Source organism: Labrus mixtus, chromosome 11 (assembly GCF_963584025.1).
Source record: "Labrus mixtus chromosome 11, fLabMix1.1, whole genome shotgun sequence".
NCBI classification, from domain to species: domain Eukaryota; kingdom Metazoa; phylum Chordata; class Actinopteri; order Labriformes; family Labridae; genus Labrus; species Labrus mixtus.
Window position 1 is genome coordinate 4,346,278 of NC_083622.1, and position 15,764 is coordinate 4,362,041.

A 15,764-nucleotide genomic window follows, 5' to 3' on the forward strand; every position below is an offset into this window, starting at 1 on the left:
CAAAAACCCTGAAAGTGAACTGAACGAGGGTGGTGTCATCTGCAAACTGAAGTACTGACACCCAAACACCCCAGGATCGAGCCCTGCCGTCCAGCCAAAAATGACCTGGGTCCATCCAGCTGATTTTTCTCACCACTACGCAAATAGAGGCTTCTATTATGCAACAATATGGAAGCAAACACTCAATTATCAATGTATGCACATTGCACAATTTTAGCCAGATGTTTACCACACATCCAAAAGTGAGCATTATGTTTAGCCTTCCATTACTGCCTCAGAATTAAAGTCAATAATGGCTTACGGACTGCAACAGAAGAAGGTGCCCATCTTCACCATCTTCTCAGGTGGCAGTTTTGAAGTCCGATCGCCCCATTACAGAGCAAAAACTATGTCTCCACATGCTGGGAATGACTCAAACATATAATGCAGGAGGATAACGGAGCGTGGTGAGGAGACACCTTAAATAACTTCTCGGTCCCGCTAGGTCCATGTCTGTCTGCTGCTCAGTAATAATGAGCAGAGGTCTCCATTACTCTTCTGTGTTTGTCATCATTTTTCAAGGTAATTTAAGGGGAAAGAAGTTCAGTGTAAATTTGTATCTGAAGCGGTAACAAAATGAATGCATTAAAGTCTCTAGATTAATTACGTAACATTTTAACATTGACATCCCTTGTTTTTTTTTTTTATTATTAAATTGGGGAGATACACAGGATACAGTTCTTATACTTCATATTTATTAATAGTGATATTTTATATTAATGGGAATAAAAATATGTTGACCTTCATTGAAATGGATTGAAATCATCTTAGAACAAAATGTCATTGACACAAAATAAGCACGACATAATATTTGATAAAACTCAAAACATTTGTTTCACTTGTTGCAGACAGTAAAATCTTTCATATATTAGCAAAAAGTAAAATGTGACAAAAAAGTTGCTACAATAGTTCCTGCAGAGGAGTGGAAGTTGAAGAAATTCAAATGAATAATTTAAGCTCCTAATTTCTACAGGATTAAAGTTTTACTTGTGTTTGTATAAGGTCAGTTCATCTAGTTTTTTGGTGTACAGTAGCATAACGTGTCTGCAAAGAAGCTGTCAGTAAGTAGGGGGCGCTCTCTTCAAAACCCAGCCCTGTGTCCTCTGGCATGTTACAGACAGAACACCAGTGAATGCTTAATGCACTAACAAAGACAATGACACTCAGAGGGTGCCGGGCCATTAATCCACTTAGACTTTTCGCCGTGTGCATTTTCACGATTACGGCGGCGGGTCAAATTCTATTAACCGTGAGATTTTAGTAATTTTTGCCTGAAGACAGGCGGACAGATGGCGAGTTACCATTCTAACCACGGGCACACACATGACTTTCTTTTACTTGACAAAACTCAAGAGGTTTCTCTTCTAGCGAAGGAACATGTGTATGACAGTCTGCTGTGTGTGTGATGAGAGCAGAATATGCATATATATGGCCTTTTTCAGTGTCAGGTGGAGATCAAATGGTTGTAGTCCTCTGTGTCACTGCAGTTAATCGTAGAGTGGACATGCAGGGGTGTCAGGTGGTGTTTGGATGGGTAGAGGTTAAAAGTGTGATTTCCTCTGGGTGATATGACATTGCTCTGCTTTTAAAGCCATTTTAGACATTAAACAACTATTCCCTATGAAGTCACAGTTTGGTATAATGTCCATACAACTAGCCATTGATGAGAGATTGATCTGAAGTTCAACATGTAATGTATAATAATCTGAGATCCACTCAGCATCACACCATAGGGAGCACTTCTTCCTTCCTCAGTCAGATCTGAGGGGGGAGTTCACTAAGAATTGATCATTCATTTTAGGTCTTACAAAGTTGGATTTTTTTGTCCTGATCAATGTAAAGTTTGAGCATGACATGCCTAATGAATACCTTGCCAATGTTGCCAACAACTCTAAATTGACAGTAACATTTGCACTCTCACTGTTCATGGCTGTCAATGCAGTTGTGACTTAGATGTTTTTTTGCAAAGAGGCTCATTTGCATAGAAAGGGGCCAGGTTTGCCCCAAATTACTCCATAATTGCTCATTTAAATGTGCATAAACAGCACCAGAGCTCAGAGAGGCTATTTGCTCTGCAACACAGTTTGGGGAGCATTTAGCCGTTTGCTTGCATGTGTTTTGACCTTTTGGGCAGGCTTTATAGGCACAAAAACAGTCATGTCCTTCCTCAGTCATAAGAACTGGCAGATCGCGGCAGAAGCTCAGTCTGTAGTGAAATAGATTGAGAACTGGAGGGTCTCTGAGAGTCCTGATAAGGGTTAAAGCATTGGTTCACTTTCGAAGATGCCCTCAAGCAAGGCATCAGACCCCCAACAACAAAGGGGCGCAGCCCCCCATGTGCAGCCTCTTCACTAGGACGTCTCAACATTAATGCATGTCCAAAGGTTCTGCTTGTGCATGTGTGTATTTCAGGCCTATGTATGTGAGTAGGTTGTCTCTCAAATAACAGAGTGTTAATGCAAATTTCCCCTCAGGGATAAATCAAGTATGTTAAATAAAAAATTTAAAAATCACATCATAACATTATAACCAAAACCATACTATCTCATTGGGGAAGCTTGCTGGGAATGGAACATGGCAGGAAAGGAAGCACTGTAGTACTGTACTAAAGAGGTATTTAAGCGTGGAGGTTTTAATACTTGACCTTGGAAACACATGCCTGTGGTTCCAATTTCAAGGATCACTTGTTAGCATATTCACTAGCTTTGGTCCGTATGCCGACGAATACTCGAGCCACTGGAACTTGCTCCAGTGTGAGCACACCATCTTTCTACAGAAATCTGCTCCACTGGTCATGATATCTCCCATATGACAGCTTGTAAAAAAATGATGCACATTCTTTCCCGCCCTTTAATCCTAAAAAATGTGCTACGGAACCAAACAATAATGGCAGTTAAAATAGTAAGACTATTAGTTGCCTGTCTGAAGTTTTCCCTAGCTAGTATTGCTACTGATATTGTAGATTATTAATTTTATTTATTGTTCTGTTACATACACAATTACATACCTCCTCCTTCTCTGGCATGACTTGCCCAGGCACCATACCTTACTGAACCACAGTCATTCAAATGCTTGAGAAAATGTCTCACGAGGACCATAAGTCAATTTAAAGTCAATTTCTTAGTTTCCCTGGACGTCTGGAGTTTTCAATCACTCCACGCTCTCCATCAGCAGAGTTCAGTTTCAGCTTTAAAGCAAGTATGAATTAAGAATTCTGAAGGGCTGGGACCACCAATTACAACACCAAGATGATGCTGAAGGTTGATGAAGATCACGTTCAATTATGGACAGCCAAAGTTTATGGACGACTACATGGAGCACATAAAGAGGCAGTTTCTTGATTCTGAATATCATGAAGGCAAAATCAATCAAAACCACAATCTCGTCCTGCTTCCCTACTTTGGAATTGTGCAGCTAAAGTTGCAGATGAAGCCCCCATTTCAAGACAATTTTCTTTAAAACAGACCACTTTTATGCTAACCTTAGATGTCCTGGCTTTGTTCAACAGCATTTCAGTCAATAGGCCCAGGCTAGGAAAATAAACAGCTTAGTCAATACACATTCAAAGAGAAAACAGCAGTGCAGTCAATAGTCCCTCATCAAGAAAGCTTATGTTTTTTTTTGCTTTCAGTCTGTTCTGTGTTTTTTTTCACCAATCCATGATGCAGGCACAAGGGATGCTACTACTTTTTATTTCATTTCTAGAATCATTTAAAATGTCTGTTTTATTCCCCTGGGATTCTGACTAAGGTAGAAAAGTATTTTAAATATTACAAAGAAGATTGAGAAAAGCCACTTAACCCTGGGTAAGGATATCACACTATTATACCTTTATGGGGGGGGGGGGGGGGGTAACAGTAGGTGATTTGTTATTTTGTTATTATTATGATTATGATCACATGAAAATAGCTTAGTTATAGTTACCTACTTTTTCCACGTGGCTGTAGCTTAGCTTGCTAACTTTCTTCTTCTTTCTAACTTTGTAGTGAAGCTTAATTCTATGTGGAGTAACCAGTAACTTAGCTCACTACATTTTGCATGTAGCTTGCCCAACACTGGATGTACAGTCCTGTCATGTTCGACCTATTGTTAGGAGCCAACCAGAGCAAAGTTTCCTTCCCAGTCCAACGCTGGCTTCATCTGTGACTCTTAGCCTTAGCCATCAAATAGTACAGAGACAGGCTATCTGGCTTCTTTTTCGCGGAAGGTATGTCATTGAACTAGTGCTGTGAAGCCAAACTGCTGCCCAAGTTACAAAGTTCTGAAAACATGGCGCTCTGTGGAAATGGGTTGGATGCCGCTCATTGTGTTGTTAGATCCACGTTGTAACTGGCTCTTACAGTATGTTTGAGAAACAAGAAGAATGCTTTTTAGTCATTTAATCAACATGAGGGATGGAGAGAAGTGTAAAAACACAGGCCGTCTGTTAATGAGCCTTTAAAGTCACCATTGCATTCATGAATCAGGAAGCCTTCTGACTGCTTTCTGGAACAATCTCTCCCAAAACCCAGAGAGCTGCTGAATAACAAAAAGAATAGTTCCGGATGTAATTTGCATCAGTCTGCGGCACTAGATGTGCTGTTTGCATCCCGCTGAAGGAAAATGGGCAGTTAAAAATAAAAGCAGCCAAGCATTGTCAGTAAGTTTCCAAGGCGATCATAAAAAATGTTCAATAGAATTGATGACATGCCAGCCAACACAGTGGGATGTAATGCATTTTAAACAGACGCAATCATCTCAGATTGGCCACTTTGTCATCAGCTTTGAATCTGGTAATTGCTGGCAGCTCAACTAAAAGAGAATAATCAATATGAAAGAGGGCAACAAAACAAAGAGAAAATAAGCACTTTTCTGGAAAGCAGAGATAAATGTAACCCTTACAACAAGCTGGACCAGCACCATGAAAGAGTAGGGATGACTGAGGACTGGGATGTGTTAGTGGGTACTTCACTAACAACATCACCATACTGATACTCTATTACAAGTAGAACTCCCTTGATGAGAAGATTTCTGAGAGGATTTTGGCTTGTTATGACGGAAATTCAAACTCATGACTCATTATGATTGTTAAAGACAATTAGTTAGAATGCTGACCATTTCTGTAAAGTTATCTATTAATTATAAGGCAACAATATGTACGTTATGGGGTCATGGGGCCAAACTTATCCCTGGAGTAAGACTTGCTTTAAATGTCCAACTTGCTCTAATTTTTAACATGATTCTGCCGTCAAACATCCAGTGCCACGTCTCCCTCACTATCCTGTCGGAAATAAACTTTTCCACAGTCCGCCAGAGTACTTTCATTGAAGGCTATATTTGCAGCGTCTCTCTTAAAGTATTTGTTTTCTGAAAAGTTGTGTTTTTGCTCATGCATCTTTTATGTATATTTAGCTCGTTTGCCATTAATGCAATTGTTTGGGCTCTTTGCAGCATGTTTCAGACGTTGCATCTGTTTTGAACTTTGCATATGTGCTTTTGAAAATTGCATCGTTTCTGAATTTGCTGCACATTTTTTTAAAAGTTGTTTCAGCTGTTGCTGTCAGTAGCTACCTTATAAGGTAGCATGTTTAGAGTAACATGTAATTCATTGATTGTATCCATGACCTGATCTTTCTAAATTTCACAGTATTCCTTTTTTCGCTAACTGACTTATCAACTCGTCATTCTTGGCTTTTAACTCAAATTTTGTGTAGTTTTGTAGTTAAGTGTTTGAATTTGTATCATTTAAAAAGTTCACTTTTTGTTTGCAATCTTTGCTCTTTGCTGTTGTAACAATGTAAATTTCCCCGTTGTGGGATAAATAAAGGATTATCTTATCTTATCTTATCTTAAGTTATTTTATGTAAGAACATTTTAACAGGTCAAAATAAGACACAACAATATCTAGTGTTTTTCTATGAATTATAGTAGAGTAGAACTATAATTTGTCAATGAACAAGACTAATCAAATAAAGTGCAGACACCTGAAATGTGTTTGACGTACATTCCACCCGTGGTGTTCGGCCGTTTGTGTGTGCATGTGTGTGTGTGTGTGTGTGTGTGTGTGTTTGTTACTCACAGACTCTGTCGTAGCTCTGCTGTATCTCTTGATGTTCCCAGCGATTGAAGGTTCTTCTCTAATGTGACAACTGGAGAAAGATAAAACAAAAAGTGCGCACTGGATTCACAAACACACTCTTACTCATGCACTTAACTCTGAAAGGAATCTGTGCGTTTTCTATCACCTTACTCTGAAACTAATTAAGGTCTTAACTAAATTCACATCTTAATTAAAAATGACTTTAACCCTGATCTACAGCTATCACTCATGCACATAATCTTAATTTAACCCTGGTACTTATTTTCTAAAGGCTACACTTAGATGCTATAAAACTACTTTAACTTTACCCTGTTCTAACAACCACTCAGTTGCTAAAATAAAGTCATGGATCTTACCCAACCCTTATTTTAATTTAAAATATACTTTTATTAATGGTATGAAATAGAACTTTCATTTTTAATTTATACCCAAATCACACTGCTGGACTAGGTCATATCTAAGCCTTCTTTAATAATGTACACCCTCAATTCAGTACTTTATCTTATAGATCTTGGCCCTATTACACCTAATACTACTTTACTCTTCAACCCAGACCCAGCTCATCAGTGTGAATAATTCTTAAACCTACCCTTTAGCCTTTGCTTGACAAGGAAAGACAAGGACAATTTAAATACAGCTACTGCCAACTCTTGACTTTTAAACAAGAATTAGCTTACTGCTATATTCATTTAAAATCATCTGAAGTCTTTACTTTGTGGTAAAACTTGAACTTAGCCCTTATCTACAGTACATTTAAAAAAAAAATCTTACTTTTACCCAACAAGACTTTGACACCAAAGTCTTGAAACCATACTAGACCAAATGTAAACAAAGACCTATTACCCCTTCACAATAAGATGATGGCCAATCCAACATGATTACAATTTTACACTAAGACTGGGACGGTGGTGCTATAAGTATTACCAAATGTTGACCCATGATCGTGTTCAGGTCAGGACCCTTATCATACATGTAACGTTTTGTTCAGATTGAAGCATCTACAGCAGAGTTATAAACCACTTCCTGTTTCATGGAAAAACATGCAAATTTGAGGCCTCGTTGCGGCCACACTGCTTGAGTTTTGTACAGATGCCACTTTTTTTTATTACTTTAGTAAGGTCTTTGTAGCTGTGCTGCAAATTTGAGTTTGATTAAGATTATTCTCATGGAGGAGTTAATCCAAGTATGACCCTTGTACACGGACCCTTACCCTAACTCACCTAATTTTGAACTTCACACCAAAATAGTGGACTTCCTGTTGAGTTCAGAGTTGGGCACATTTGGTTATGACTCTGGACATGATACATATCTCTACCAAATGCTGTTCTTGTAGGTGAAACACACTGCAAGACGTACTTGATCAAACATTTATAGGTGGCCCTGGAGGCATTTGGTAACATTTGCATGATCGGTAGAGAATTTCAATTTTTACAACTTTCTCTCTGTTTGTATGCTTCATGAGTTTATGAGAATATATAGGCCCTCAAAAATGTAATTCATCTGGCACACTTTGGCAAACTGTTTTTCAATAGGGCCTCTGAACTGTTATGAAAGTCAACCATATGCATTATTAAAGTTTAGTACAACTTTAACCATAAACCCAAGACGAAATGCTGCCATCTATATAAACCTACATTTTAAACCTATTACTACTAAACATGTTGGTGAACAAAAATCCCTGAAACCAATTCTGGCCCCATTGCAACCACTGTTCAATCACTCATTTAAGAATTAAACTCACAATTTGCTTAATTAAAAAGCATTAAACATGATTTAAGATTAGTACTAACTTAACCTTTGATATAATGCCAAACTAAACTTAACTTAGGTTTAATAATAATATCAATCATAATTCATCATTTCAAGTCTCACACTAGTTTAGCTCTTTTTTTTAAATGGTACTACGCATTTCAAACACCAACTCACTATTTTTTAACTCAAACCTAAACTCAAGAGATAATGCTACAATTTCCTTAAAGCATTTCTATGCTTACTGTAAATTAGAACTGACTGAGCATTTTAAACCTGTTTTAATCCATGTACAATACTCAATTTATTACCTATTTCAAAGCCCTAATCCTGCTAACCTACTTTCATCTATAAACCCAGATCCTCATCCTTTTGAAGACAGGTAGACTGGCCAAAATGTCCTTGATCAAAGGTCTTTGAGTATTACTGTTAGATAGGAGCACTCAAGGAAATGCACACACACAGGTACACACAGAAATACACACACACACACACACACACACTTTTGCTGATGATTGGTATTTTTACCGTTGGCGTTGATCTGGAAGATATTGGAGGAGGTCTCCTGAAACACATCTTGCAGTTCTGAGGGGCTGACCTGTGTGGCTTTGGAGAGAAAACATGATATCAGCAAACACTTCTGAGCCCAGTGGAGTGTGACATTAAAGCAAGAAAAGAGCTGACAACACAGTAACAACATGAAGGGGCTACTGTGTTGAAACTACTGTGTTGAAACAAAAACAAAAATATATACAGTATATGATTGTAATGTGTTGTGTAAATCAGAGATGATATCTCATTGCTAATAAAGAAGTTAATTATCTGATTGGCCATCATTGTTGGGGTAAGACATGATCATTAGAATGATACTGTTTCCAGTCTAGGCTGTTGACAGCAGACACTATTTCTCTGGTGTAGTTGGTTCTTTCATTCTGTCTTTCCTATGTGAAATACATAATAGTCTGGCTTCGGCATTTAAACTTCCCTCACCTCAGCTACCCACAAATTTGCTCAAACCTAAATAATGTGGCTCCAATAACTGACAGATCTGAACAGTAAAACTACATCCAACAAGAAAAACCCAGAGAGGAATAACTGACACAGTGTCCTTGACCAATCACACAGAGCTAAATGATGTTTCTTTCAGATGGTTATATGTCCTTGCTCTTTATTTTTTCCCCAAGGCAGTAAGCCAATTGGTTCCAATGTTGGAGCTTCTTTTTTTACTTATGTACTCTGAATAGTTGATGATCCAATTCATTTCACCAGTTGGTCATGCAGCACGAGTGCTACTTACGGGTACATGTGCACACAATTTTGCAATTGAGGATTGCAAAACCAAGCGGCAGTCTCTGAAAAATGAAGCCAATTCGGCAGTGCAAAAAATGGCAGTTCCACAAATGTCCAATTTAGGCTGGCTGCAAAAGCCTGGACGTGCCAATTACAACCAAAAGATAAAGGGCCCATTGTTGCAGCATGTGTTGTCAGCCTGGTTCAAACACAATTATGGTCTGAAAAGCTAATTTCTTTATTGGCACAAACTTTATGGGGGACACATGTTTTGGTTTCTTTTAAAGTTCTGCATACAAATGGATGTGGCTGATCTGACTGATTGGCAGGTGAGTTGTAGCTATTTGTCAGGAGACTTAGTTAGTTTGAGTCAGCATTTTCAATTTACAATATGGCAACCGCCATTGTAGGGCTTGGAAAGTCAAAAGTGACATCACTGAGAAAATGCTGCAAATGAAATCGTTCATGTGTATTTATCTAATGTATTCAACTATATCTAATTACACTCAATATTTTGCAACATTCACAGGACAGGTCCAGATAAACTTCCTATTTTAAGATATTACTAGCTAAAAAATAATACCTTAATGTGCAGACTTTGGAATTTGCTAGAATTACAAATTGCAGTGAGAGCTTGGTAACTAGTTGGTATCAATTTATTTTCTAAACATGGCAGCCATTTATTGCCAAAAAGCAATTTTTTGGTTAAATGGACTCTGCATGCTCATATTGGTCTAACGTTTTATTGCATGTCATTTCTGGTACTTGAGGTTTTGGTTCGGTTTCGGTACCAGCAGCATGTAATTAAAGCAGCATTGCTCACTTTAAAATATCTCATTAGGAAAAAATGGTAAGAATCATTTTTTTTTTTTTAAATGGGTCCATTTTGCTACTCATGCAATATTCAGCTATCTGCTTTTTCAATTCAAACATTCATGAAATGTTAATTACTTCAGGGTCTGTGAACAAACGGAATTTAAATGAATAAATGTGGAGAACGTAAAGAAGCAACAGAAGTTACATTAATAAGAGACAGGAGATAGTAAGAAATCACAATTTAGAGTAATTATATTGAAACGTATTGTTAGTAAGATGAATAGTTGTCGAAATTTAATGGACTTCAAAGGCTGCGGGAGCCTGTGATGTAAAATCTAGCTGCAGTGATGATGATGGAGTGGATTGGGGAAATGGCATGGCACTAAGCCACAGGCTGGCAGCAGGAGCGGTGAGGCTGCTGTATGTGGGCATCACCATTTCCCTCTCTCTAAAGCACATGTCATTACAAATGACAGGGGGGTTAATGGCCCCGAGCCATTACAGCGGGATGAGATCAACATCACGACCTGTATAAGCAGCACGCTCAAGCCATCTCACCCACCTTTTTGTCAAATACTGCATGGTGCACCCATTAATGACTGCAATTGGCTTTTTTTTTTCTGACATGGACAAAAGCACAGGGGTGCAGATAAAATGTAGAGGTGTTCAAGTGCTGAAAAGTGATGTTATTGAGGAGAGGGAGATTTAACATTGGCATTTCATGAAGAGGGATAGAGAAGGTAGAGGCAGAGACAAAGCAGAGTTGGACAATGGAACAGGTATTCATGGTGTGGGATGGAGAAGAACTGTGAGACCTCCACTGTACATCACGAGTCATTAACTCTACTCACTGAGCTGTAGTGACAAATGGTCCAGGTAATTACATGATTGCATGCAGTCAGTTGAGCAGCATTACACGATTGTGATACATGAGGAATTTTTCAACTGAGGGACCTTAAGTGCACTCTCATGTACTCTCTATGTACACACACACACACACTTCTCTGCCATCAAGTCAGCCAACACGCCGATGTTGGGACTATTGACAGAATGCATGGAGGATGCGTCTGCATCTACTTCCACTTTTTACCAAATGTAACCTAAAATGCCCTCACCATGGTTGCTCACCTATTGCTCTCGTGACGTCATTTTGAGCCATGACATGCTCAGAGGGGATCTGGCTGGTGGCAAATGACGCCTCGTCCCTTCAGCTTTACTTTCGCAAATAAACGTCAGCGATCCCTCAAGTCATTACAGTCCACAGAAAAACAGGCTTTTGAGTTGGTTTGAAGCAGTCACTCTTTTCATCTTTTCATTCTCGCGCCTTTCGTCATCTACACTGCAGGAGCTCTATTTGTAAGATCTGTAAATCATGACACTTACCGGTAATCCTGTCTTTTTCATATCAGAAAACTAATTAAATCCAAGGTTGTCAGAAAAACATTTTGAAAACGGAAAACTATGAGACTAACCACCATGATAGAATCCGGGATTGAGGGAAATGTACTTGGAAGTGTGAACTAATTTCAAAATTGACCCTTTATCCCATCTGTTTGCATGGAGGAGGTGGGGTTTATGATCAATACGGCATTCAGTTGGTGAGGGGAGCTCATTAAGGGGGCTTTTGTTTTATTCCTCTTTTAGTGCAGTTGATGGTAGGGACCAAATGATACCAAAACCATGTATCCAGCCAATTTACCATCAATTACCTGAATGGATAACCCAGATAACCCTTTTTGGGCTAAACACAGGTGCCAATTAGGTACATTGTTACCCACTTTGGACCCAACATGCACCAATGTTCTCTGTTTAAATGATTCCCAGTTATAGAATTTGGCCATGTTGGCAGCAAAATCAGCCCACTTGCAGTTGAAGCCCATGTCACCTAGGTAGGATTTGTGTGACCCTGACTAAACGTGTTTATGAAATGTACTCCCTACAATGGAAAAATGTCCACTCTGTTTTGATTGATTGCATTTTTTCATCTTTCAGGGGGTATGTTCATGCTAAAACAGGGTGGTAAGTAGGAAAAAACTTTCTTCAAGATGCTGTAGCTCCGAGCTCTCAAACTTGTGTATATTGTTATAGTATTGATTTTTACATTTGCAAAAAAAATGCCAATTTTATTTTAACCTGGAAAAAAGTCATTGAGTTAAAATGTATTTTTCAAGAGTGTCCTGGCAAAGACAGGCAGCAGAACAAATAACATAGTTTCTGACAAACACTAGCAGCCATACTGTAAACATAATATAAGGCAGCTTTCCTTTCCCTTCCATTTGGTTGATTTGATTGAAGCCATATTGGTACCAAATGAAGAGCCGTTTGGGAGGCGAAGCTCTGGTTGGTGATCTGAGCCAAATGATCTGGATCACCACTGAGATATCTTCTCAGTGACCTGTTACACTCATGGAATGGAAACTTGCCAATACCTGCAGACAGATGACCTGAACCTTCTGCTTTTACATTACAGCCAAGTAACAAGGCTTACATTGAACTCATGGAGGGATAAGTATAAGGAGCAGCTTGGGCAGCCTGTCACTGTGTGGGATGTGGTGTGTAGGAGTCTCCTTGTGGAGGAGTTGAGTAGTGAGGCAGGATCCTCACGGACTTGTTTAATCTCCACGTCCAATAGTCTGCCTTCAGCCCTGTGTTGCCATCGCCTCTGTCATCTGTGTCAAACTGATGTAAAGGGGGATGCTACTGCCCCCACTGCTCCAAGGCTGCCCCTGCCTGAATGAGTTAACATGGAGAAGTTACTGATTCTTCAGCATGGCAGGTAGAAAATGTTGATTTATTATAAAAACGATCTGACACCAGAGCGGTGGCAGCACCAGAGACTGACTGTTGCTTTTTGATGAGTGCAGCATCGTGACCAGCCAAGCGGCAACCTCTGGTGTATTGAAAAAATGTAACCAATGTGGAAGTGCACAGAACTGTAGTTTCTCAAGTGTCCACAAGTTATGCATAATTAGAGGAGGGCCCAATCAGACTACAGGCAGCTTTGATTTTGAGGTTTGTCAGTAGACTTAAGGCCATGGCTCATCTCCATCTCTTTGGCTGTTATAAGGTTGACCTAAAGTTTGATAAAGCCAGCATTTCCAATATGGCAACCACCATGGATGGGTTTCCAAAACAGCTCATAAAGGCCCGTCGGTCATGTCTGGAGTGCTTAAAAAAATAATTTTCAGCTCCTTAAATCAAATCTATAGAGTGTTTACACATCTGGAACTGCGTAGTGTGTATACAGTCAGAGCAAAAAAGCTGATGGCCTCAAAGAGTTAATGCTGTCAGGTTAAATAAATATCATTGATTAAATGAGTTATTCAGATCAGTGTTGGAGAACTTCTGTCAATAAAACTCCTGAGTCTGCAGCCTTTTTTCTTTCAGCCTTCACCTCACTGAGGGAACATAAAGGTAAAGTTGTTAGCAATAACACACCATTGTCTTACCCCCCTTCATCATGTTTTGTGATGCTAAACAAAAAGCTCAGTCGAAAAAAAAATTGCCATCTGCTGTTTTGATTGCAAGTGGAAGCTAACATTAACTGAAGAATCTTTGTTCAGTTTTTGTATAATCATAATCTCGAAGATACTCTAAATACTCTTAAAGTTTAATGAAAAGCTAAAGAAAGAGGCTTTGGTTAGGACACTTTCCGTCTTCAACATCTGTTGTAACTACAACGATCACAGACGCATTCGGCTGAATGCGTTGCCAGTTATGGTCACTCTTTAAACCATAACAAAAGCAAGGACTTTGCTGTTTTTTAGGGATTGAAATAGTTTCCCATGTGCTTGACAAGGGCCGGAGGTTCCCAAAAGTTGATGGTTATCATGATATCTCTGTTTTTCTGTGGTTGCCAGGTGATGTAAACACAGGTTGTTTTGAAGATATGGAAAATGAAAAAGCCTGTGCTGCAGCTCCACACCGTGTTCAATGGTGGGCGCCACTTTCCGAAGCTCTCTTTGCCCTCCAAGCCTCTGTGCCAATCGTGTGACTGAAAGCTATAGTGGCTATTAAAAGAGTCACCAATTGAAAGCCGAAGACAGTGAAGCAGTAAACTCGCCACACTGAAGCCTCCGCTCTCCTCCAGTGACACACCGCTGACCTCTGACCCTGCTCCCCTCGCTTTCGCACGAAGCAGTCCCGAGCAAGCTGAGGACAAAATTGTCCTTTACCTGAGCTGAAATTGCCTGTGGCCTGCATTGTTGTGTTAGCGGGCCAATACAAGAGCTCTTTAGCTAGCTCTTAGCTTCACATTGCATGTATATTTATGACATTGAAATAAGCAGCGAGTATTTTATTATTCTCTTCTCTAGTCCTTGACTAAAACAGTTTTTATACGTAAGAGGAGGAGCCGGCTCCATGTAAACTCGGCTCTGACAACAACACAGCCAACGGGACTCATGCTTCTCACTCATTGTAGACAGTCATGACTTAGAGAGACATTTACACATGATATACTTGATTTATTAAAATCATGTAAAATGTTGCACATTCCTCCTTAAAGGAAGAAAATCAAAATCAGCCAGTACTAGAATTTGCTGGTCTGACCTTGAAAAAGATCAGAAATCAGAATCAGCCAATGAAATCACAATTAGCGCAGCTTTACGTCTTACTGAGGACATCCTCTCAATAAGTCTTGGTCAGAGTTTATTGCATTAATCTAGAGACTTTTTTTTAACTTTTAAAGGTCTTCTGTTTTAAAAAACATTGTACCTTTCTGACCAATAGATGAGTATGCCAAGTTGATGTTATTGTCACAAACTTTCATGGCATGAGTGACTTCATTTTCACATCAAAGCCGCCCAACACATTATCTGCACTTCTGATTTCACGCTCATTGCACTAACTCCGCTGACGCTGACTCCCTGGAAGGTTCAGGATTCCTCAGAGGTTTCTATCACAGCCAACGTTTGGCAAATGGTTTGGATCATTTCAGCAACTTTTTATCTCTCAACACTCGAAACTTGTCTCACATCTCTCTCTCTCTCACAATAATGTGTCGACACTCTAACATGCTTGTATCAGCATGCCTTTTCTGATTTACTGATCGGCACTCCTTCAAAAAAAATCACACTCGACAAATTTGGTCTTTCTGTGGTTTTGAGCCGTGTGTCTGACACGACTTTGAATTTTGTCCAATATAATATCCCTGTAGAGGCTCACAAAGATTATTGGGGTGTTAGTCTTTGTTCATCTTCCACACTGGGGAAATATTTCCATTACAATATGTTCAGAGTTTAGACTTACTTTCTTGTTTTATTTTGTCTCATTCTTTCCTGCTGTTGCTTGTTTCTTTATTCTAATGATTGTAGTTTAGTCTTTACTGTTTCCTGTTTTATTGTGTCATTTATTGTCCTGGTGTTTGACTTTGTATTGTTACTGTTACTTCAGTTCTCTGTGTGTTAACTGTTTCCTGTTTTATTTTGTAGTTATTGTCCCCAGTGTTTCTTGTCTTGTCCTCCTTCCATCCTTTGTCTGGTGTCCCTCCCTTTTGATTACCCAGATTGTCTTCCCCTGTGTCATCAGTCTCACCTGTGTCTGATTACCCCTGTGTCTATTTAGGGTGCGTTCGAATTGTCCCTCCTATCTCCTTTCACTCTCCACTTTACCTTAACCCCGGAAGCGTTTAAGTGGCGGCCATGATAAGAGCTGTTCAAATTCTCTAAAAGTTAAGGAAAGGTGGGTCAATGCTTCCTTTATAACCTCCTTTAGCATATGATACACAAGACCATCCTTTACGAAAGGAGATGAGATATGCCGCCCCACAATTCCTTGCGGCCGCAACATT

General features: G+C 39.3%; 1 protein-coding gene across 1 annotated transcript in view; it reads right to left on the bottom strand.

Moving 5' to 3' along the window:
* The window catches only part of tsnare1 (T-SNARE Domain Containing 1), a 154,276-nt gene that overhangs the window by 86,510 nt on the left and 52,002 nt on the right, over positions 1-15,764 (bottom strand). The window contains exons 3-4 of the mRNA XM_061049657.1: positions 8,396-8,473; positions 6,098-6,167 (exon numbers count right to left, since the gene is read on the bottom strand). Of these exons, the coding sequence (XP_060905640.1) occupies positions 6,098-6,167; positions 8,396-8,473 (148 nt within the window). The remainder of the gene's footprint in view (positions 1-6,097; positions 6,168-8,395; positions 8,474-15,764) is intronic.